Source organism: Harpia harpyja, chromosome 17 (genome assembly GCF_026419915.1).
Source record: "Harpia harpyja isolate bHarHar1 chromosome 17, bHarHar1 primary haplotype, whole genome shotgun sequence".
Taxonomy (NCBI): Eukaryota; Metazoa; Chordata; class Aves; order Accipitriformes; family Accipitridae; genus Harpia; species Harpia harpyja.
Window position 1 is genome coordinate 7,742,106 of NC_068956.1, and position 26,039 is coordinate 7,768,144.

The 26,039-nt window shown below is 39.2% G+C and overlaps 1 protein-coding gene across 34 annotated transcripts in view; it reads left to right on the plus strand.

The window, feature by feature from the left end:
- Nucleotides 1-26,039, plus strand: part of DLG2 (discs large MAGUK scaffold protein 2) — a 1,027,713-nt gene that overhangs the window by 952,334 nt on the left and 49,340 nt on the right. For all 34 annotated transcript variants that reach the window (XM_052812305.1, XM_052812308.1, XM_052812306.1 and 31 more), the window contains 2 exons: nt 14,474-14,650; nt 25,592-25,667. In XM_052812305.1, the coding sequence (XP_052668265.1) occupies nt 14,474-14,650; nt 25,592-25,667 (253 nt within the window). The remainder of the gene's footprint in view (nt 1-14,473; nt 14,651-25,591; nt 25,668-26,039) is intronic.

Below are 26,039 nucleotides of genomic sequence, written 5' to 3' on the forward strand. Positions count from 1 at the left end.
CCTGATTCTCCTTAAGCTGCAAGTTTTCATAATTTGTCACCTGCAGATATTTCAAGTGTTTGATTTTTTTTTTTCATCTGGATTGCTTTGTTTGGTTTTTGAAACACTGAAAATTTTCCACGTCCTTTCTCTTGTCGGCACTAATGCAAGCTGTGCAGGCAATTTCAGTTTCCCACCTTCTGTATCTATTTTCCTCTATAAAAGTGAAATCAATTTTGTTTTGCAGCTACCCTGGCTCAGAAGAAAGGCGCATCTAGCCAAGTGTCCTTTCTGTGACAGTGGTTAGCAGCAGATGTTTAGGGAGCACATAGGGACAGGGCACATATGGTCTCGTCCTCTCCCCACTGTACACCACAGCCTTGTCCAAAGAGAGCATCCCTACTCAGCCTCTAAATCACCCACTAATTTGCATTGCTGTTTCCATGTTGAAGTAAACAAATACGAAGTTCCTACAGCTTGCAAATGAGGCTATGAAATACTAAAAAAGTCTAAGAATTGGTCCAGGCAAAAAAATCTTGTTGATGAATATTTCAAACAATCTTGTCCACGTGAAGTGAAAGAAAAACATCTCTTCAGTCAGAGATGTGTGTTTGTTCGCTTTCTTTCTTGTTTGTTTTTCCATGACTCCCTGGGATGTCAGAATCAAAAAAAGAACTTACTTTTGGGGCTCTATTCTGTTATTCTGTAAGACTCATTTCATTATAATGGCACAGTTTTTGTATAGGCAAATGCTAAATGACAGCGTGATTTACACTGCAGGCTTTTCTGACAAAATGTGTAGCTTCAACAGATGCTTCCTTCTATCGAAATGAAAGAGATTTCACCCTTTATGTTTAATTTACCCATTACAGGCATCGATATTGCCACTTTACCGTACTTTCTGAGCACTTCACAATACTCTCATTAAGTATTCTTATTTTACAAGCAGGGCAACAGGGTATCGATTTAGAGAAATGTTCACACCACCTATATCAGCCTATTTTTCTCATTTAATGTAAATAGTCTGAATTCTTCCTTTCCAATAGGTACCTAGCTCTCTCCTTTACTGTCTAGGGAGTTTAGATTCCTCTAATAATCTCTGCATTGCACCTAATTTGTTTTCCCAACATGAACAAAAGAAAGCCCTCTCTACTATAAGCCCACAGGCACACTGGGGGTGCCTACACTGCCTGAAGATGGCTGAGCTACCAGACACACTGTAGTTCCCAAATCACTGCAGTGCAGCCATATCAGCCATGGTGAGGTACAGCTTTAACATGGCTATAATGCTTTGAAGATTGGTTTAGTATCAGTGCACGGTTCTGAAGAACATCACCTGAACTTGTACGTAGCTTGAGCATCTCTGTACTGTCCTCAGTTGCATACATCAAGGAAGTTTTAAGCAAAGTGAAATATTTTTACCCGCTGCAGAAAATGCTGTCTCTCAGACACCAAAGTCTGACTGTCATTTTATACAGAATATATATTAAAAAATTCTCGATATGCCCAAAAGTGATAAACATGATCTGAGATAAACTCCTGTGTCTCAACATATTTTATACTTCAGTCCTTCTGAATAGATATGATCATAGGTAATTTAGCTTGGAGGAGACTATCTTGAGGTTGTATGTCCAACCTGCCTCTCAATGCAGAATCTGCTTCAAAATTACATTAAGTTGCTCAAGGCCTTGTCCAGCTGAGTTTTTATTATCTCCCAAAATTGCAGAACTTCTGCACTGCCTGCACCAGTGCTCACCACCCTCCTGGTGGGATTCTGCCCTCTCCCACACATTCAGAGCAGCTCCACTAGTGATGTACGATCCCTGAGTAATGCAAATGTGAATGTGGTCCAGTGCTATTCCTTATTCCTACACAGTCCGTTGTATCAAGTACTGGATTTTCAGAAAAGTTCTTGTCATGCTTTCTATGGATTTCTCTGTTGGGAGAGTGGGATTTGCTCCTCCTTCCCACAGTGGAAGCAAGAGAGTTGACCTCATGCATCTTCCTTCTTAATGATAAGGTTTGTTGTTCTTATAGAGGCTTTTCCTCCCTCAAATAGAATAGAATAGAACAGAACAGAACAGTCCAGTTGGAAGGGACCTACAAGGATCACCTAGTCCAACCACCTGGCCAATTCACGGCTGACCAAAAGTTAAGGCATGTTGTTAAGGGCATTGTCCAAATGCCTCTTAAACACTGACAGGTTTGGGGGATCGACCACCTCTCTAGCAAGCCTTATCAAATACCTCATCAAGGTCAGCAAGCAACATAAAATGAGAAAATTCTTGGATCAGCCCATGATGAACACGACACACAGAGACATGCTTGTTCAACTGATCTCTTCTACAACCTTCCCCACTACAAAACCTTTTTGTAGAGGGCATTATTCAAAGTTTTTAAAAAACAGAGGAAAGATGCCAGCATAACCTGTAAGCCAGTGAGGACGTTACTGTTCATTTATAGCTGCCAAAGACATAAATTAGATTTTTATCATTGCTGCCTCAGTCTTGTATTTCCTGCACATACAAATCTAACATTAAGCTGTATCGTGTTCCAGCTTCCAGCATGACACAATCATTTGATTCAGGTTTAGGAAATGGTAGTGGTGCATGAGGTTTCACGCTGAGATTTACATCCTGAAATGTGCAGTTAATTTTTTAAAAATAAATTTGATAGAATATATTTACCTGTGAGCAATATTAGAAAAGCAAGTGCATCCATGAATTATTTTCTACTACATAAAATGTGTTATGGCACAGATAAGTCTCAATGCATAACTTTCAAGTACATGTAATCTGCTTGAAGTTGGTCAGGTTACTCGAATGCTAAAGAAAATTATTTTTAGGAGCCTGACTCAAAAGACTGCTATTATTACTTTGCCTAAACTTAAGGACATGGCTTTTGATAAACATTTCCCATCTAAAATTAATTGCTAAGTAGAAGTAGGGGTTCATGGTATATTTTTTTTCTGCAGGACAGAGGAATGTCTTAAAATCAAGGTAAGCTTAAGCCAGTATAGGTAGAAACATTTCATGGCAGGGGGAGGGAGAAGAACACAGCTGGCTTTCCTGGAAGATTTATTTTTAGGCTTTCTATTGCCATGAGACTCATTTTAAATGAAGATATTAAAAGGAAAGGTCCCAGTTCTGTTGCTTAGTGTCCTTGCTTAAATCAGGAATTACACACAGAACAAGGAAGTGTCATTATGGACAAAACCATCAACAATCTGAGCTTTGGTCATGATAGCAGAAAAAATGGCTTATCCTAGGTCCTAGCACCATCCCAGAGCAAAGAATCAAAGCGCTTCTGTGACTGCACCAGACCTTCGTCTTGTCAGCCTTGGAGCAGCTTAAGGCAAATTCTGTCAATCTTAAAGCTGCTTAGGGTAACGTTTTCAAAGCGACTTAGCAATTCAAAGTCTCATCTTCATTGAAAGTCAACAAAACCTAGGCTCAGATGTGCTTAATTTACCTCTAAAAATGGGACGCAGGAACTTCTGATGTTACTCTTAATCCTGCTTTTGAGCGCGTGAGAGCCAGGGCTCCCAGAGAAGGAGGGTGTGGATAATGCAATGGAGCGAATGATGAGCTGCAAGGAGCTCAGTGCAGCACAGGCTTAATTTTGTGTTTAAAGGAGAGAAGCTAAGAAGTTTAGCATCATCCTCTTGCAACTGTGTTTAATAAATATTAAAATACATATTGCTGCTGTTAAATATTTTGGGTAATAGTGGTTGATCAGAACTTTTTTCTTCAAAGTCCATTTCTAAAGAGGATTGACAACCACACACATAGTGAAACCACCAGATCTAACCATTAAGAACAAACAATCACAATGTTTTGACACTGATGAGGTGACACCAAAGACCACTATTTTTATTTGCCCTTTTTGTTTGTTTGTTTCTGCTTTTGCATATTCTGGCATCTGATTTTCAAGCTTTTCTCCATGAGAAGCAGACACTAATGAAAACTGAGCTTTTGAAGTATTCATTTGATTCCAGAAGATGGAGGTTTATAGAAAACATCGTCTACCAGGAAAACATTCAACGCAATCACAGAATAAAACTTAGTGGGGTAAACCTTTTTGTGATAGGTAAGGGTTGACAGATAGTAGCTCAAGGAATCCACAGAACTGGTTGACCAAACAGTACATCGTTTCTCATAGCTGCTGCTCTTTCAGGCAAACTTTCTCTCTTTTTTCCATTACAGTTAGAAGATTTCAGCTGAGTTCAGCTCAGGCCTTTGGCATTGTTCCATATCTATTGATTTCTATAGAGTTCCACCTTGTAAATCTGAAGCCTTTAGAGATTTCATCTTTGGCCTCATGAACCAGAGGTTATGTAGAGTCACTTGACCTTTGTGCCATAAAAATACAGTTTTAGATTTTTATAGCATTCGGATCTTTGCAAAATTACCCTTCTTTCAAAGAGACAAAGTCAAACCTAAAAATTAATTGCATTGCTTCCAGTTGAAGTCTGTGCTAAAACACAAAGGACTCACTCTATCAGCAACCTCCCACTGACTGAGTAAACCCTTAATGAGCTCTTCAAGTTCTGGCCTAGAGACAAAATGTTTTTATGATTTCTCAAACAGTTGCATGCAGCAGAGTTTACAGATTTAGTAGATTTCTCCACATTAGGCAGGAGAATTAATTTCCATAATAATTTTCAGTGCTTTTCCATGGTGTAGTTCCCATATGCATGTGGCACCTCATTATTTCAGAAGAACCTAGTCAGCCGATGCAGTAACAATGCAAATCCAACTTATGACTCTTTCTTTGTCAAAGGACAACAATCAAGGCCAAGCAGAAACCATTACTAAGAAAGAGCTGTTGCAAACAAATATCTTGACTTTTCCAAAGTGCCTTCTTTCATCAGAGTAGCCAATGTTCTGTCTCGCTAATACTTTCTCCTAGTTTTCCCTGTCTATGCTTTTTCAATAGCTAGAGAACAATTCTTTTTCAAAAATAATTTCTAAAGGTTGGAATGTATAAAAAGATTTATTATGGTATAAACAAAAGAGCACTTCCGTGCTAGGAAAGTCTGTAGACTTCCCCAGCCTCTACACTTCTTGCAACAGAAGTAAGTAAGAATGTTCTGACTGACAACACTCCAGTATTAAATGTTGATTTCTGGAAAAAAAAAAAAAAAAAAAAAAGAAAAATTAATATTCCATTTCACTGCCACAATTGTCTGAATTTTTTCTCTGGGGTGTTTTTCAGTGCTAGAGTCATTGTGCTTAGTCCATCTCTTACCACTCTTTTTGTTGCCATTATGTTCAAATTATACAAATCATAAAAGTGGATCATTTTTCCATAGGAAGGCTTTCTCTTACTTTAGTTCTCCAGATGTCTAATATCCTTGTCCAAAAAAACAAAAAAGCCATCATATATCTGGGTGGTAGTAATAATTATGTTATCAGTGGGGTTCTTTCGTGACTGAAAATTTGCTTTTGATTATAACCCACTGGAAGCACAATGAATTCTGTGGGCAGCCTGGCCACAATGTAATTTTAAAAGCTGCTAACGGATACAGGTCATGATTAGGTCTAAGAGAAAGCAATTGCAAACTACAGGGTATCTGAGACAACTACCTAAAAAACCCAACTATCCAAAGCAGATCCTTGAGAGCTATTGTAATATTTAGAACTATTGTAAACCAATTACTTAAAAAAAAAAAAATTCAGTGCTTTTTTACAGTGTATTCTGTATTAGAAGGAAGACACATTTGGGAGCAGGGAGGGAGGGAAGGAGGTGGTTACAGGCTGTGCTACGCAGAGTCACAACGTTCCCTTTAAGTCTCGTTGTCTTTGAAAAAAAACCATTTTATTTTAGTTTAGTTTAATTTTTTATTTTATTTATTTTATTTTCCCTGGGGGAAAAAAAAAATCCCTAAATTAATATTATCAGACAGCAAATAAGTTATTATTTCTTTAAAACTGAGAATCACAGAATGACTCTTTGGTTCCTGTGTCAAACTATGCAATCCACAGGTTGCAGTTTCAGGTGAATTACCCAGTAGTTTAAAGTACCCCTGATTTGACATCCAGTCGCTTTTGCTTTCTGGATATGGATAATCTTAAATGTCACAACACAGGAATCTGTGCTGAGAAACTGCACAGATTCCTCAGACAGAAACCGGAGACGCAGTCAAGCAGCAGCTTCACTTAGTCTGCATGGGAAGAAAAAAAAAAAAATAAACAAGAACACAAATTTCACATGATTTTGATGCATAATGCACAGGCCAGGTCACGGTCAGTCAAAAATGAACTCATTTCTTAAAAAAAAACAACTTAGAACAAACTTGGCCTAAGTTTTCCAGTTTACTGTGAAAGTTGAATGTCACTTACAAGTTTGGGGTTTTACTGTGAAATTTCACACACAAATTCAGGAGGGCTGAAGAAGCACTCCGGAATCGAGGTGCTACTGCAGGTCTTCTCTGGAGTTTGTCGAAATACCTAAGGCTAAATCTAATTAGTGTTCTGACCCAAGACAGTCTCCCAGTTTTAAAGCAAACCTTAAAACTGCAAATCTGGAATACGTTGAATACAATGCAGATGTATTTAAAAGCTTCTGCGTTTATCACAGATGAAATTGGCAGCCAATTTTTCCTAGTCAATAAATTATGGAAAGGGCGAGGCACATGCACACAGCTTGATACTGGTTTCAGATGTTTGCAAGCAGAAAGGGAATTCTGTTTGGCCCTTTTATGCCCTGTAAAATGCCGAAGAAACAAAAAGTGAGTGTACCCTGAAATGCATTCTCCTTGTGCGGGCACAAGGGAAGACATGAAAGAGCTTCACTTTCTAAAGCCACCTTTCAGTTCCTGCTGGAAGAGCTTAAAGCCAGGCAAACCTGGGAGTAATACGAGTTCTGTCCACGTCCACAGCTGAAAGACTAAAGCTGTCAGTCCTTCCTCACTGTGGGCTGTGAGAGATTTTTGCCTTTAACATAGGACCTTGTATGCTGCTGCATAGCAAGACCACAGAAGTGCAACATACACTCATTGATCGATGCTTCTGAAAACGTTGACTTAAATTTTTCAGTAGAGAAGAACCCATTTCCTGCAGAGAACATGAGCACTTGCTAAAGACCCCATCAACAACATAAACATTGGCTCATAGGAGCTGACATTAAGAACCATGGTCTGATCTGCAAAATGAACAAAATATTCCCTGAGGACAAATGGCAGTGTGGTGTAAACACCATAAAGAAAATATCTCCCTCCTCTTAGTGAAATTTTTCTGGAACTAATACTGCTGTCTCCAATCCTTTTTTTGCATTGAAGTCCATGGCATAACTCTCTGCCAAATTCCCACTAGGAGCAAAATGATAAAGAATGACTTGGACTGAATGGAGAAAATGCTGAATGAAGTACAGAAATAACATGGCAGCAAATGGAAAAGGCTTGAATGCAAATGTGTCATGGGATTTGGTGTAGTGAACGTGCCTTAGGGGCAGCTCCACTCGCTCCGGCTCTCCGTCAGTGCTATCAGCTATGCTAACACCCTAAAGTACCCATGCCCAGGAGCATCCCCCATGGCCCACCACAACAGCCCATATCCCTTCCTTTATATTCTCCTCTCCACTATAAAAGGGAAGTGCATCCAAACTGTTGCTGGGAATGGTTCCTGACCTGTGCTAACTTCCACAGGGCACATGGCAACCATGCTGCAGTGCCTTGGCATGACTGAATTTGATAAGACGGGTGCTTCTAACACTTGTCCCTCTCAGCTCAACTGCAGTAATTAAGGTTGAGGGGATCAGCTTCATGAAGAGGTGCTACATCATCAAGACAGGAAATATGAAGAGAAGAGAGAGAAGAGAGAAGAGAAGAGAAGAGAAGAGAAGAGAAGAGAAGAGAAGAGAAGAGAAGAGAAGAGAAGAGAAGAGAAGAGAAGAGAAGAGAAGAGAAGAAGCAAGAATCACAGTATCTTTGAGTTGTAGGTAACAAGTCAAACATTCAGACGTTTTTTGTTGAAACCACATTGTCGTAGTACATTCCTAATAAAAGCTAATCAAGCAGTCCCCTCCCACTCCTTCAGAGGAGGTGACAATGTACGACTGGATCATCCCTAGCACAGGGGCTATTCTGGCAGCCTCCAGTCATTCCAAGCAGCACTTCAGAGCTTCCCACACCTCACAAGGCGAGAGCAACTTTTTCTATGCTCTGCGCATAGGATTTACCTGGTCAGCTTCTCCAGATGGAAATGAAGCTGGGAGGAGAAGGTGGAAGTGTTTATTGACATGTCACTATGTGAAAATTTAACCCTTTTAATGGCATCTTAATTGTATGGCAATGGCTGCTTCTATCACAGTGCTGCTGTGCTCTCTGTTGTAGCTATAGCAATGAATTACGCTGGGGTTTCTTTCATTTTCTTCTAATGTTTTCTTCAAGCTGAGCCTGCAAGTGGGTGGAAATACATCTATTACTGAGAGTGCAGAAAAGACAGCTATGAAACTTGGGGGCTGATTCTGACTCTGATGCTGAATTACTGTCTAAACCCAGGCAAATGATTAAACCTCTGTGCACTGGATTTCCCCATCTGTAAAAAAAAAAGGGCGGGGGGTAGGATAGATGTAGAGAAGAAGCTGAATAAAGTATCTCTCCCTTATGATGATGCTATATAGCCTGATGTCTGAGAACCTTTGCTAAGGAAATTTTCAGAGAAAAGAGTAATACTCTTAAGTGGTGTAAATGCAGATATGCTGGCAGATTGCAGAAGAGTTAGGACTGTTTACAGAAGCTGAAGATCTCTCTTGCTAAATGTTGTTGTCATTTCATAACCAAGTAAATGGCAAAGAGCAGTCTGTAAATTTATGTGCAAACTCCCATCTGTGCCAGCAGAAAGTAATTTCAAAGATGCAAATAAAGCTGCCATGCAGTACCTGAACTGTATCAAACTGAGATTACTGGCCGTAGTGCAGTGATATGGAAGTTGAAGATTTTGGGGTTTTGCACTGAACATACAGGAGCATTCAGCAAAATATATTGCTGTGATGTAAATGCATTAATATCCCTTGCCTTGTCAGGGAGATCATGAAGACTACTAAATTACAAATGGTGTTTACAGCGTTAGATGAGGAAGGTAGGTTTCTCTGTTAAGTTCCCTTTTCTGACACAGGCTTAGCAAGATCATTTAGTCTTTCTGTATCCTATTTTTCATTCTCAAAATGCTGGTAACAACATAGACATGGTGGGTGCCAATAGGTTGCAATATATGGGACTGCACAATGAATTGATTTGCTGTTTCCTTAAAGCTAATATATTTTCTCCTATGTCAAACATTTATTACTCTAGCTGCAAGGACAGGTGTCATTAGAAATAGAAATTTGCTGCACAATGCAATTTAGCTTTTGGACATACCTCAAATGCTGAAGAGTTTACACTAAGTGGAGGAAAAAAAATGCCCCCGTTTTAGTGGTCTTCACTGCCATATGGACACCTCACTGCATGTTTGGCAGTATATTACAGCTTGGCACTGGCAGTATTTTCATTTCAAACAATTTTTGAGCAATTATTTTTGATGCTGTTGTGAAATGCTTGTCTCATGTTTTTCGCTGATGTGGGTTCCTCAAAATGATTAAGAACCACCCAAGCACAAAAATAAAACCTGTTAGGTTCTGTCCAAATTACTGCTGGGATTAGCCTAGTGTAATGATCACTTCTGAAGTCTGGAATAATATCAGGCAAAGAAGACACTTAAATATTTGTGATATCCATCTTGTTCTAAATATTTGCACCTTCTGCTTTACTTCTCAGAACAGTGTTTCTTAATTTTCTACAAGCAGGAGGATTTCACCAAGAAGACAGCAGCAATACTTAGCACTTGAATAGCACTTTTCACTTTCCAAATGTTGTACAGATATTAAACAGTTTTCCAAAACTCATGCAAAAAAATGGGAATTGAGGAAAAAAATTTAAAGGTGTTAATGGAAATTTGGTGCCTATACTTTATGCTTTTGATAATCACACCCACTCCTATTGCTGTTTTTCTAATAAGGGAACTAAGATGGCCAAATCATGATTTCACCGCATCAGTTTAACTAGTCTGTAGCAAGCTCTGTTCCCTATTTCAGTGTTTTATCCACATCTCACAGTAATCACTGGGCTTACTATATTTGTAACCTCAAAATGTGTTATCTGTTCTGTGTAACCAAGGGTCCTGTTTGTGAAAGGCACTCTCTAGAAGATACTGGACAGGAGTTTTTCTGATGCTGGTGTGATCACGATGTTGGTGACAGCTCTCAAATGAAAGTTAAATAATTTAAACTGATTTCCTTTGTTATTAAAAATTGACCATCCCAATTCAAAAGTAGACTTAATCAGCTGACTGGAAAAAGAGCCCTTACTGCCACAGAGAAAGCCTTGTAGAGCTCTTGGTTCTGTCCTGTATGATCCAAAAAGGGCTGAACAATGGATGCAAGCAGCTACTTGAGGTTATAAAACACCTGAAAGAAGAAGAACTGCTCTTTAAGATGGGCTTTTATCAGTTGTGGAGAAAGAAAGGAGAAGCTGTTAGTAACGAAGCCTGTCAGATAAGTGCCATTAGAAAGCTGGAAGGTTATTGAGACTATTATTCTTTAAAATTGCAGTAAAAGACACTAAAAATGAGTTATGGCTCAGTGCCTTGAAGAACTGCCTGAGCAACCCACGAATAAGCAGACTCAGCCATAAGAAAACATATAGTCATGGTAGCAAGTTCCGAAAGCTCTTTAGCTCTGCTGAGCAGGCTCCCCAGTAGCTGCACTACGTGCGCTTGTATTGTGTGGAGATACATCTAACTCATCACAGCGAGAGGCACTGTGACATGTCTTCATGGGTTAAATCCTCTGGCTGGTTTGAATAACACTGCTGTTTCTTTTAGACATCTCATTTTGGAAGAGTACTCGTCTGGGGGAGTTATGGCAGTCAGGTCCTGATCGTGCTGGTCCTTCTCTAACTGAAAGGAAAACATGGTGCTCGTCTCTCAGAGACGGGTGATGGGTGCTCTGTGGGAGGGTGGGTCTCTTGCTGGACTGGGTTGCTTATGTCCTCTCCTCAACACATAATATTCTGCAAAGATGCTACTAAATTTTAGCCTTTCCTCTGATATTCCCCATGGCATGGCAGAACCTATCTAAGGTATCTAACATACCTTCGTATGTTATCCAGGTAAAAAGAATCTTGCAGAGATCAAATAGACTTTGCTGAGAGCTGAACTTTCCTGTCAGGTGAAAGTTTCAGTGCTTGCAGGATATAGTGTGGCATCCTGTAAGAGTGGGCTGTCATTGTCCAAAAACATGAAAGAGCAAACCAAAAAAAAAATGCATCTTTTTCTGTCTGCCCTGCCCAGTTCCTTTACCAAATGAGATGTCTGGCTGCATTCATTTTGTATCACTTCAATTGACACTCAACAGATGCAGATGTGTTATTTTTATATACCACTGCAAGACTGAGCACAAACAGAATTGGGTGCTCTTCATCAGGTAGAAAATTAGAAATGACACGTCAGCCTCTTAAATAAGTAAAACTAGAGCTTGCAATTGGACATGTAGAGATCCAAATTGTACTTACAGCCTGAGAACTGAAAGGAGGACATGAGCGTGAGTGTGCCTAGGTCTCTATTGCCCAAGGTAGTCATGTTAACTTCTACATGCATACAATGGTGCCTAGAGTGAAGAACTCTGTTTTATAGCTGGGCAACTGCCAACTTGCAAAAGTATGTTTTACAGAGCCAGCAATGTCATCAAAGTTGTAAGCTTAAATACGGTTATGTTATCAACTTAAACCTGGCTCTTAATTTGAAATGTTTAGGAAAGAGCACTGAAGTCAGCTCTCATATAATTTTCATTTACTAATGGAGTAATCAACATCTGTAGAGCATGCAGCCACAAAATCTTTCACTCAGTGAAAAGCGTGCTCAAAAATTCTCTTGTCTGAGATCTATAATCTCATTTTAATTAGCATTGCACATGATTACTCCAATCAAAGTAAGTCAGTGGCAAACATTGCCATCTGCATTCATCGTTAACATCAGCTAGCACGATGGCAGTCAGTGATTTTAAGTTAATATGTGGGCTCTGAGGTGCAAGTGTCTGTTCAAGGACAAAGAACACTGCCCTACTTTCTTTCTACTACTTAGCTTTTGAAACACACCCTTCATCTTAGAACTTGCCAACTATGGAGCATTTCCAGTTTTACATCTGGGATGTGACAGTCTTGCATATTCTCTCCAACAGAAGATACTGCCATTTGTTTTGAGTAACTTAATTATGCATGCATTCAGGATTGTATTACATCTGCCCAGTATTCAGCATGGTCTCCAACTGCGTGGTTAGGGTTTTGAGATGTTGATAGGCTTCCATGGCAAGGTACACAATTATTCAGTGAATTTTTAAGGTGACGACTGTTCAATACAGTGGTAAAACTCAGACCACTGCATGCTGATAAGGGCAATACCAACAGGATGATACGTTGCATGCCCATTTGTGTGTGCACTGCCATTTCTCCAGAGATCAGGTGTCATTAATTGGTTAAGAAGAGGTGACTGATGATACTTAGCTGCTTTTGGTTTTATATGCTGCTTCATCATACCTCCTCACAGAAAGCCTTATTTGAGAAGGCAGCAGATGACCTGCTATTGATAAGAATCCTTTATGAATGTAAATTTTTCCTAAGATATAGCCAAGTTTTTAAAGGATTTCCACTGGTAAGTCATTAAAATATTTCAAAGGTTACATGCAGTCCAAGAACATTTGGCAAGAAAGGCACAAGCATATCTAAGCTCATGGTTTATGTAAAATTCAGCAGGATTATTTATTGTCTTCATCCTCAGAGAAGGGAATTATCTGGGCTTTTCTGAACATGTTAGTACATGACTGTAAACTCTTTAAGAGAAGACATATTCCAAATAGCATTTTTCCTCTTCCTGAACCAGACCTTTCATGCAGAGTGAGCGCTTATGAGAGCTTTTAAATTATTTTGGTTGCATAGTTACAACTCTGATAACTTTTTTTTAAGTTCTCCTCATTATGAGAGGTAGCCTTGAGTGTTTTAAATCTACCCATAAAGCTGCTATAATCATTCTCTGCAATTACACTACAATGCACAACAATTAATTATATCAAATCCTTCTCACAGAAGTGTTTACTAGTGAAGAGATTGCCATGGCTTTATTTCTGACAATAAAAGAGTAGGAATTATTATACACCTCTTGGGATTTTACTGATCTAACATTTCTATAGTCAGGATTATAATCATATTATTTTCCCTATAGGAAATAAACATCAGTTCTTGACAGGCATGATCTTTAAATTACACTTTATATGGGAAAAATATTCCCATGTACTTTTTCCTGTAAGAACCCAAGATCTGGATTTTCAGCTAAGTAATTCCAACGAGTGACCTGCACTCATGTACAGCCTTGCTGGGATTCATGTGCAGGGTGTTCCCCTGAGAAACTGGAGTATGTCTACCCTGAAGACTGCTGGTGTAGGTGCCAGGAGTAGGACTGGACGAGGCTGAGAATTGATATCACTGTAGCTGGGTAATACAGAGCTCAGGGCAGGCCGAAGATCTTTCCCAGGATCTGGGTTGAATGCTTAGGCAGTAAGTTCACGCTGAACTACATCCAGCCACAGTCTTCTAGCCCGGTACCTTAAAGCTAGCTCTCAGTTTGTGCTTATGGAGTCCCTAGACTTATGTATACATCCTATATTAATATACAGGTCCTACACATGGGACTTTTTTGTATAGGCATACCCAAGGCAGAGGTCCACTTCAAACTGGTGGAAAACATCTTCAGCAGCAAAGGAAGTAGCTCGGGCTGCTTGATGAGGTGCTGCAGCACCGGGGACTGGCGGTGGGCAGGGAAATTTGGAGGGGGGGTATGTCAGACTAGTGCTGCTCGGGTCAGGGCACCTTTCAGTTTAGTTTCCAGTTTCAGGAATCCGATGTGTGCAACCTAACACAGCTCCAGGACATGAAGCAAAGCACCGTGAGTGGGAATAATCAAGAGATTCCCTTTGAAAGCTCACTTCTGGTCTGAAGTAGATGCTAAGATAGGTGCATCCATTCACCTAAAGAAATGCATTACCCTGAGCACGGGTTTGGTCCCTTGTATTTAGTCCTCCCAATGCACCCCTGTCTGCCAGACACCCCCTCTCTGAGCACAGGGAAATGTGAGAAAAGGACAAGCCCAACAGCCACAAATTGCTGTTGGCAAGGTGACAAGAGGGGCTTCTGGCTACCAGGTTTGTCTACTAGATACTCTGATACGGTGGTTGTTCTTCATAAAGTGAAACAGTAAATACCATGCTTTACTGTTCAGTTTCTCTTAAAAAAAGAGGATTCTGTAAAGATTAACTTCACAGTGGAAAGTTTTCCTCTGAGCAAGACCTTTCCCTTTGGAAAGCAGCAAGGGTTTGCTGTAATATAAAATACGACAAATTGTTCAGAAGTAAATGTTCCCAAAACTGATAGAATCACCTGTCTTCACATCTTTATTTCCTTCCACAGAGCCATGTTTGACTATGACAAGAGCAAAGACAGTGGCCTCCCAAGCCAAGGACTCAGTTTTAAGTATGGAGACATCCTTCACGTCATCAACGCCTCGGACGATGAATGGTGGCAGGCAAGGAGGGTCACTCTGGAGGGAGACAGTGAGGAGATGGGAGTTATACCCAGCAAGAGGAGGTGAGTGCTGCCTCCTCCTTCCTACCTCCTTGGCCATGATGTTAAAATATTCCATTTTATTCCAAAGACAGGGTGCATCAATCCACTGAAAAAATGGGGAAAGTCAAGGAAAATCACACAGTTACTATTTCAAGAGTTGGAAGATATGATTTTGGCTGTGAGATTTAAAGAGCTCAGGCTGTTTAACTGTACCGAAAAGGAACTCAAAAGGTGACTCAATTACAGTGGATTAGTAACTTCACAAAGAAAGGGAGGTAGGGGGAAAGAGCACCATGTACTAAAGAGCTTCGGCAGAAAAAGGAACAACCAGAACCCAAGTCAGGGAATTAGCTCTGAATTTGAAGCAGAGCACCTGTGTTAATGTCAGGGCGATTAGCCATTGCATCAAACTGCTGAGGGATGTAATGAATGTCTTGACATTTTCAAATCAAGACTGTATGTCTGTCTTTTGTGAGAGTAATAGAATTAAACTTCTCAGCCTGTGTGATATAAAAAATGACACTAAATTATATAATGGTCCTCTTTGGCTTCAAAATCTGTTAATTTAATCTCTGCCTGCCCAGAAACTGATGGATGATCAATATCACATATAATATAAATGAAGGAACTTTCATCCACTCTCCAACCTAAATCTGAGCCTTTGTTTAGCTGTGATGGATTCGTGCTGACTGATGGAGAAAGAACAGACATCTGAATCTCTCTCATTGTTTGCATTGTTTACTCTGCCTGGGTGCTTTCCTAAAATTAGCCACAAGTCCCTGATAGTATCAGAACTACCACACAAATCAGTATTACTTTCTGCCTCTGTTGATAGTTGCTATAGAAAGGTCAAGATCTGCAAGGGTAGGAGGAAAATGAAAACTGTCAAACTGCGTTATGTTTCTCTTTTGCAGCAATGCTCTCATACTTCATATAAACTTTCTATTCCTAGCTATTTCAGCTTTAGCATTAATATAAAAATTATCATGCCCATTTTTTTATAGGGGGTAAATGAGACATTTGATGCTCTAGAGCTCCTGCTGCTGTTTCAGGAGAGTTTGCCCAGGTGCTAATAGAGTTCATGGTACTCCTTGGTCTAAATCACTTAAAAGTAAACTGAAAGGCCATCAAATACCTTGTTGATATGAGCCCTGCAAGGACCTTATTTTCTCTAATCATGACCATGTTTGAATGGCAACCACACCAGCATTTTCAGCAAAAAGCAATTTTGGCGTTGCATAACAGATAGAAATAAAAACTACATTATAATTTTCAAGCTGGGAAAAATGTGCCCATTAAACAGATTTAGTCTCTAGATATTGAAAAAAAAAAACTTGCCTACTATTAATTGCTACAGTCAATACTGTTGTAATGACATGATTGGATCACAAATGAGAAAAGAGGAAAGTCTATTCAGTTATTACTGAGGGAAGTATGTGTGCAAAGCTCACTTGCAGTGTGCATACTACAAAAAGCTACAAAAAGCTGTCATACATAATAAAACAACTGTAGGTGAAAAAAAGGGCAAAGCAAAGCAACTGATTAAGACATGAAGTTGTATCTTCTATAAGGTGGAGAGGCTAAAGTGCCTAAACCTTATTGGGTTACCTGCACAGTGATGTTTTCAAGGACAAAAGATAGAGGGTCTCTAGTCAAGGTCAGACATATGATACAGCCTACGAAAAAGATGTGGGTTAGGCAACGCTGGAAGAAAAGAGAGAAAAAAAAGGAAAAAAAGAGGCAAGATGAAAATAGGTTGGTTAGAGTCTAAAAATAAGAGTCTTGAATTTGAAAAAATGCAGGTATAGTTACCATGCTCTTCACTTGTCATCCTGATTCTCCACTAGTGAATCTGAGAGGTCTGGAAAAATCAATGGCATCTGATTTTCTGTCTGCATTCATGTAATGATGCGATACACCTGAGCTGGGGTGGGGAGAGGTTGCTATTATTTCATAAAAGGTTTCAGTTGTACAAGGTTATCTTTTCCAATGCACTGAAAAGTGAGTATTATTTCCTTTCTGTGGATTCTGGATGATCCCTCAGAGCCAGTGAGACTGATGTGCTCTTGCCAGCATCTTCTGTGGTCATTTATACCACCCAGGGGGAGGATGAGAAATCAATGCATACAGGGCTGAGCTATAGATAATAAAGCTCATCATACTTGCCAGAATGTACTAATTCTGAGTTGAATTTCCTCTGCAGGTGTGATTTATTGACTATGAGAGCCTTGATCTAAAACAGAGTAGTCCTGAGATTCATTTGACCAAATGTAGGCAACTACAGCATGGAAATTTTTTGTACATCTTTTTACAGGAGAGCCCTACACACAGTGACATTTTAGCATGAGCTGATAAGAGAAATTTTGAGTGATAAATCAAGACTCCATACTGTTTTTCTCCTCTATGATATATGTGATACACCAGAAGAAATCATAATTTATAATTATAGGGGAGCTGCCACTCATTATTCTCTCCAGGATGTTGGATAGATTACCAGACTTTACCTCTTAGTGATTCAATAGAGTTTGAAAGCTGCTTGTCACTAGATTTCAGTGCTGCTGCCAATGTGTGTACTTGTTGCCTTGTTGATTGTTAAATTGTAAAGTCAGGATTTAAGAGGGACTTCTGGAAGGTAGCACTGCAGCTAGAGGAGGGTTACTCAAAGAGGCAGCACAAAGAAATGAGGGTGTTTCCCCATTGTGGTTCTCCACTGATCTGTGCAAGGACCAAATTTCATGAGCTGGTGAGCTGGTGACCTCAGTGGAGATTAACGAAAACTAAATGCTCAGTATCCTGCACCACTAAAATATCATTGCAACTCTTTCCACATCTGAAAACAGCATTTTGTCTATTTGTCAGTATACATTTGTTGTCTGATTACAGCTGTTGTTCTCGACCATGGGACTACGTAGTCAGTTGGTTAGAAACCAAATATAATAAATATAATGCTAGAAAGGTGGTGTGATATTGTATCATATTGATATTGGGAACAGCAGGACTTCAGCATAACAGGGTGCAAACCACTCAGTTGTGGTTTAACGGTCACCAGGTGTTATTATAGAATATTAATGAATGAATATTGCAGGCCAAATTTCTCCTGGTTCCACATCCACCAAAAAGATTTATCCAAGCTATGTCTAAGGTGAGAGCAGGGCACAGTTATTATGCTGGGCAGGGTCTCCAAGGTGAGGGGACATAACTACCAGTCCTGTACCAATGTCTCGGGCAGCCTGTGGTATTATCTGTGCACTATGTTTGCACATGTCAGTTGCTCCCCTATCATCAAAAATAACTATTTTACACTAGAATGACCAACAGAATTAGATTTACACTGGATTTTTGTTATATTTAGAAGTATAGATGTATAGATTTAGATTAGAATTTCTACATACACTGGGCTTTTGATGACAAGAATTTTTATCTGCCTCATTGTCCTTCCTATTGTCCAGATAGATAAACAAAACAAATTCAGCTTCCCATAAAGGGCAGTAGCAAGCTGAGTAGCCTATGTCTAAGATTCCCTCCCTATGGAAACACATTAGTTAAAGTGAGCCAACAAAAAGCATGAAACCAATGTACATAATAAGTGAGAGTGTATTAAATTCCTAGACAGATGCTCTAATTCAGTAGTAAAGAGATTTTAATTTGTTGTAGCGTTGATTTTACAGCTCCAGATCTTTTCACTTTTTCTTTGCTGAGTCTGTGCACACAGAAAAGCTCCTGCATTGCAAGCCCCACACAACAGCAACCTCCCACTTCATGAATGTCAAGCTTCAGCATTTTCTATGACGTGTGTCTATCATCTGCTTGACTTGGGTCAGTGGGTCTGAAAGTAATTTAGTCTGTGATTTCGCATAGATTGCCCCAGAATGGCCAAGCATAAATGCTCCCACTGTAGCCAATGAGGATTTGGTCCTAAAACATTAAAATATTTACACTAATCTTTCTGCTGTCTTTAAGATGTGCAGCCACAAAACTGCTCTCAGACTGGACATCATTCTAAGATATCCATTTTCAGGTAGTTTAAGTACATCTGACTGCAAAATGTTATGCAACTTGTATCTCTGTTATTACCAGCTGAAAGTGTATGATGGTACCAGCCCGATATTTGTGTTCTCAAACAGACAACAGTCTCCCCACAAATACATGTAACCACACTCTCCTTTCAGAGCAAAATGGGGGGGAAAGTACATAAAAAACAATGATGTTGCACAAACATTTGAGGATAAGGAACAGAGGTTTTCCCAGCACAGAAGTCCCTGTGGGCAAAAAGCCAACTTAAATTTTTTATTCTGCTCAGCTTGGCAAAAGGGCATGTTTACCCACTCAAGTGAGTTTTATTTTTAATGGTTTCCTATAAATTTTCTACCTTTCTAAACATCCCTTAAGACTTTAATCCTTGATGATAAAACTTTTTAACATGGCATAATCATGTTACTAAAATAAGTTACCAGACTATACTTACTAATCTAATTGGAAAAAATAAGTATGGAATAAAATTGATATGTATCTGTATGTATAAACCTCTTCCTGTTCTCTTGCAATGATGGGAAACTTTTATGCTGAAGGAAAATAGCCCTTGGCTTTAAACAGAATAAGGTTGTTCCACAGTTTTATGAGGATTCACTTCCTAATGGCATTAGGTCTACTTTTTTCATAAAATATTGACCAGGTGCTAAACTGCTCTCTATAAGCAAGTCACTGAAGATGGAGAGCTGAACGAGAGCATGTTCTCTCCTACTGAAAAATACATGTTGTGTTGCAAAAATACCACTTCAGGAACGCTCAAAAATAATTTTGAGAATGGGAATCTATTGGCAAGCTCCAGACCTCACATAAACAAAACTAAGCAGTGCAGAGAATGGAAGCAATAAAAAACTATGGACTGAGTCTACATATTTGGACTATAAATAGTAATACATATTTTCACTTATCTTTCACTTGATGAGCAGACAAAATAAATATAATGTGGATGACCTGGAAATGGCGAAGCAGGACAAGAAGAAACACGTTAACAAAGATGTAAAATATAGCAAGGTCTTTCAAGTATCCATTTTGCGTTGCATTCTTCTACTTGATAACTCCCCTTACTACAGTTCTCATGCTGGATTTGGAAATAACTTTTGTTCTGCAGAACACCTCAGTGCCAAGTCTGTGCAAGTTAGGCTACTGTAACCATTTTATTTGATTCTCGATGCCAGTTTGCAATTTGCATCTGTATTCTACATCAGTGATGAATGCTGTTATTGAAGATTAAAGCATGTCTCACTTGATATTTTACATCTCCGCTGTGAAGACTGATTAGTGCTTTTAGAAAGGCACTGACAAAATTCCCAGAGGTCCATTAACCCCCAACAATGGAGGATCACAGTTCATGTCTGGTTGACTTATGCTTGATTTCTTCTTGTTTGCAGTGTACACGAAGAACTGAAAGTCTGATTTTGAAAAATCCCAGAGGCCCATTTTCAACAGCTACATATGCCCAGAAACACAAAAGCAGATAGACATTGCGGTGCAGTGAGTGTTGCATCCCAGTAATAAGTTCCTTAGAGGAGGAGTAGGGAGAGAGTAGCATCCCAAAGAACTGAAGTCTTGAACTTGCTTGTGAGGAAACACTGAAGGCAGAGGTATATTTTCAATGTACCTCTCCACTTCTTTAGCTTTACATGGGAAGAGGACAATGAATCCTGACCATTTTTGGAAAAAGGGCCATGAGGTGTCTACTACCAAGAAAGGTTTCAAGACAAAATATACTCCAACTGTCCCAGATCTCAGACGGCCTTAGACCATTTCCCTGTACACAAGCAGTATGTCTGCAGGGAGCTACGCTTGGAGAGCGGGTGGAAAGCTGGAGGTGAAATCCCCATCAGTTGTGCAAGGCGATGCTGTCTCCACATGGGGCTCAGAGCATTTCAGCTCCCAAGTCACGTTTGAATGCTGGATGTAGGTGTCTTTGAGCATTTCTGGAAATCTCATTGAGTTTCAGTGAAAATGGGACTTGAGCCACGAAGTAGTTTTGGAAATCGTATCTGTGCTTTCCTCCATCCCTTAGGCATAGCTCTACCAAGAAGATCTATAATTAGAAAGGGGCATGGGCTTCTGCAAATTTTGCAGATGGGAATCCTCCCCCTTCACTTCATTTTTTGCACAACCCCCCCCCGGTTATCCTGCTTTGTGCTGCAGTGGTGAATGAAAAACGGATACAGTTTGAAGTGAAACATTTCTTCCTTTAAAAGCAATTTCCTCAGCTGACTGATCAATATGTTGTCCAAGGGATGGTAGGTTTGTTGTCAGCTAAAGCAATGTAAAGAATTTACACTCGTGTGCTATTTAGGCATTCACAGTGTCAGCTGCTGCAAAAGGCTTTTTGTGCCTAAACTCCGTTTGTCTTTGGGAAAAAGTGGGTAAAGTTTATTTTTCTTTAAATGTAGCAATTGCAAAAATGAAGATTCAAAAAAGTACTAAAAGTACTTGAATTAGTGTTCCTTCTAAATAATAATTAAGATGTATTTTCTAAGAGCTGGATCAATGATGCTCAAAGAACTGATATTATATACTTTTTATCGCCCTCATTTTAGTTACCTTTTTAGCTCTGTCTATGGCAAAAGTGTCCCACTAGCTCAGATAAGAAATTATGGGAACATCTTAGTTCACTGCAGTCCTGCACCCTGACCACCTCAACAAAGACAAAATCTTTGGAGAACCGAGCTAAATGCTAACAGAGTTCTCCAAAGCATGTGAAAACCAAAGCTTTTCCGACTTTCAGATATTGGGTTGATTCCTTCAGGAAAGAGAGAGGTATATTCCTGATACCAGAGCAACCTACTGCCACATTTCAAGTCCCAGACATGAAGGCAGTAGAGCACCTGAGCTGAAGTGCTTTAAGAGTATATTAAACTGGGCAAAACCATTTATTTTATCCTAGCCTTTCTTCAAGAACTAACCCATTTCATTGACACTTCGGGCAGCAACAGTAATGTAATTGCCCTGAGACACATGAAATTTCAGCTTGGAGGTTTACAGTTCAGCTAAATTATAAGTAACCGAGAACAGTTTTATTGTGGAAGGTGTCAGGAAAATTGTAATGGGAGGCAACACTGTGTGCTATCTTTAACACAGTACCAGATTATGAAATGTTTGTAATATTCAGCAGGCATGCTGAGCATGTATGAACGTTGTTGGTATGTTTGCCTGGAGGATTAATGGCACTTAATGACATTATTTATATACTTCTCAAAGCAGTGCAGAATGTTTCTGCAGCTCCTCAACTGTCTGCTATGCCTGTAGAAAGCAGCGATGCCTCCATGGCTGTTAATGCAATTATGATGAATTTCATAAATAAGAGCCACTCTTCAGGGTTAATTTCCAAATTTCTTTATGCAGTGAATATGAAATGAAGTTAAAAGCAGATGTTTCCGGAAGTTAGACAGGGCTGAAATGAGTTTAAATGTTAACACAGATTAATAAGCAGAATGCTGTGTTCATTTGAGCTAATTATTTTCTCAGAAGGCATCCATCCTATTTAGGCAATTACACAGCCTCAAGTCTTCATTTCTTACCAGTACTACCAAGGGACTTCATCTGCCAGTTTAAGTTTGAGACTGTTCATGTGTTTTTAATAACATAGATTTAATTTGAAAGCTGCATTTGCACTGTTTCCATATGAATATTCCACACTTACAGAGAAATGCATTTATTCTAAATTTAAACTGTAACTATAGTAACCAACATTCGCTGTGTTTCAGTAGGAAATATATAAGCCCACTCAGACAGAAGGAAACATGTTGTGTTATCATTCTATCAAAAGAGTTTGTATTTTAAAAAATAATTCTCAGAAACTAGGTATTGTTACTATCCATACTTAGAAACCAAGAGATTTGCAGGAATGTATTCTAATCTCATTTGTGGGAAACTGAAAGTTAGAAAAACGGTCATATGTGGACCAGTTTGGAGGATATAATAAACCTCACTTTTTTACCAGCTATTTAGTGTCTAATAAAAATACAATATCGAGCTCTTATAAGCTAGCTTTGCAGTATTCAACTTAGATTTCCTAGAGCAATTCCTAATCTTAGACAAATAGAGTTACTGTTTCAATTATAGGTAGATGATCAGATTTTTTTGCTTGGGCCAGTAGATTATAGATTCTGTAGATGATTTTGCAAAGGTAGTAAATGTCACTTTTACAGTAATGACCATATTAGTCAAGGTGAGTAAGGACATGAATAGCTTCTTCCTTTCTTTAGATTTCTCTCTCTGCACCTGGTTTTCTTAGGGGTTGATTTTGTTTAGGGGATAGCTCACGCCTTCTTAGATATTTTTTTTTTTAATTCCTGGCATTATTACTTAAGCATACTGTGTTAAAAGTTTAAATATACAACATATGTAAATCTTGCAATAATGTGAACTTTCCAAATATACTAAGGGTATACAGTTTTCCCACAGGTAAAATATTTACCACATATATTTCAGTATGCTAATAGATTTTAATTTTTACTGACATGTTTTTAAAATAATGCTCATTCATTGAATATTGGAAATCAGGATATTGATCCATAATATCTAGGAACAGAAACACTGAATTATCTAGTGCGATGTCCTTTACAAATGCCTTGTGTGTCTCTTTTTTCCCTCTATACTGAGGACTGTAACTTCTGTTTGTCCAGTCTTGATTCTAAGATACAAATGGATAGAGATGCCACACATTCCTCTTCTATATTATTTTGGTGGCTAAAGATATTAAGCATTAAAAAGTAATACTGTCTGTGTTTTCTTTAGATTTAATTTGTTTGGCATCAGCTCGTTGCCAATGATTTTGATATGTGTTTCTCTCCCAAAGAGAATTTTTTAGATCTCAGTATTTTCTCACTCTGAAAGCATTGCATATACAATATAACAACTCCTCTCTCAAGCTGTGTTTATTGAAGCTACGGATATCAGGATCAAATAACTTTTGAGGCTTTTAATTGGAGCACTTCAACTTTCTTTAAATATATAAATACCAGAATTGTACAGACTAAGCCACATTTTGGGTCATACCACTGCAGTTTGGGCTCTCAGGTCACAGGAGATGGGCTTACAGGGGCTGTATGCTCTGGTTTTTCAGACCAGGATTGAGCTTTCAAAGCAAATGTCCTTTTTGACCTCTCTTTCTGTCCTTTGGTTCATCTCACGGGGCAGTCTTGGTGAACACATACTAGATTTGTTTGTATTAAACTGATCGTGAGGATGAGCTCACCCAATGCACCCACCTGCTAACGGGTGGTCAGTTCATGGGGCCAGACTAGAACCAGCCCAAAGAAGAAAAACCCGAAATGTATAGTTTGTGTCCTTTCCTATTTGGCCGCACTATTTGGTAGTGTGAACCTGCCCATCTTTGTTTTCAGAACTCAGCCACTCGCAATGAGGGCTTCACTGAAATGAGTCAGTAAAATAAATTCTTTGCCTTCTATCTGCTTGCAGGTGTTTGTGGAGGGCATGGTTTAAATAAGACCACCCACCCAATTCACAGCTTTTTAGAGTGGCTGAAAATAGCTCTTCTGCCCCTAGGCATTTCTACATCTCCTCAGAAATGCTCTTTTTTGGCAAAACTGTAGTTTTAAGTAATCAAAACCTCAAGAAAGTTTCTCTGCACGTGAATATTCTAACAAATAGCATACCTCCATCTTTCAGAAGATAAATTTGAAATTCACTTGTAAATAAGGTTTTTAAAACAAGAAAAACTTTCCAGTGATAGCATATTCAAAATTACTTCAGTCGAGCTGAGGGCAAGACCCTTAAAAATCTATGGTATTGTAAAGTCAGTTTTGCAGAACCTAAGATTTAAACAGTGACCATGTGCAAGTGGCTCTGCAAAGCTATGGGCAGGCTGACTGCGTGTGCCTGGTGAATGTTGGTTTATGGGTTTGAGGCAATTTGAAAAAACTTAAAATACCTAACACATTTGTTAAGAATCGTCCAATAACACACTGGCCCCTGGAAAGCTTCTAGGTACTCCCTCAAACTCAGGTTAATAAGAAATTCTCTGGTTTTCTTTGAGATTCGAGGCAAAGGTTGCTCTGAAGCATAAGGGAGAGGAGCCTCCCCTTCCCCTCTTCCAGCCTGCTCCAGCCAGACAAGCCACTGGATCATCTCAGTCGGCTGATTAACTCTTTAAAACCATTACAACCTATTCACTTTTATTACTCTGTTACTTTTCTGCTGCGGAGAAGGCAGCGACGAGGGGCTCTGCTGGGAGCAATGGGAAATGAGGCAGTGGGATGGAAAAGGAGCAAGACTCTCCTTTCTAACAACTGCAGTTTCTTACATCTTCGCAAGCCATCGTGTTGAAACTTCATCCTTTTTACTTTGTATTTGCCATGAGCTTAGACACTGTTCACCACTGCTGTGTGTCACATGCTGTTTTGTAAGCTATTTTATAGTAATTTTTAAGGTATTTTTTAAGCAGTTCATTAGTCTGAAATCATGGGGGTTTTTAAAAAATGGATTCAGAAATTGTGGGATTCACTTTACCTTATTTGCATGATCTAAAATTTACTCCATCGTGAAGTGCACATCTGAAAGCACTGAGGTGAACAGCTTATTCTCTTTCTGTCCTTATTTCATTCCTCTGACCACAGAAGAACTCTAAATGTTGCCTGATTTTTGGACAGCTTAAATTAGAGAGGGTAAATCTGTCCTTAATGTGCTTTTACCACACTCCCACGTGTGTTGGGAGAGAGTGCTGTTCTGCTGGCGTAGGGCAGCCAAGGCTCCTCGAATCCAGTCCTGTGTTTGCCAGAAAACTGCTGCTTGGCTGAGGAAGTGACCTGACATCTCGCTCTTTCCAATTTGTAAAATTTGCCTTAAATGCTCACTTTATGCATAGTAAGCCACCAATGGTCTTGGGAGATCAGATATCAAACATGTCGTACAAACGCTGCTATGATCAACATGTGTTTATTTGTGTTTGCTTTTCCTCAGAGTTGAAAGAAAGGAGCGTGCACGTTTGAAGACAGTGAAATTCAACGCAAAACCTGGTGTAATTGATGCAAAAGGGGTACGTAAATAGTGAAACCTTTTGAAATTGCACTTTGTAATTGTTTTATATGTTTCAGAGTAGAGAAAATTCTGGCAACGTAAGGAATATTTAGATTGTTGCAACCAAGACCTGGAGTATAGTGAAATATAGACAGGAGTATTGTATGATATAATCTTCTGAATAATTCCTTTTATAATAATACTGACTGACAGTGCCTCCTAATTGGAAGATACTAAGAAAATCAAGAGCATTCTGTGATAGCTGCGATTGTAGTTAAATGATGGATAGCGAAGAACAGACATTAAAACCCAGCGCAGATGGATAATTGTTAAATGAAATAGGGCATGAAGTGTAAATTCCCTGGCTTCAAAAGCTGTTAAATCTCAAACA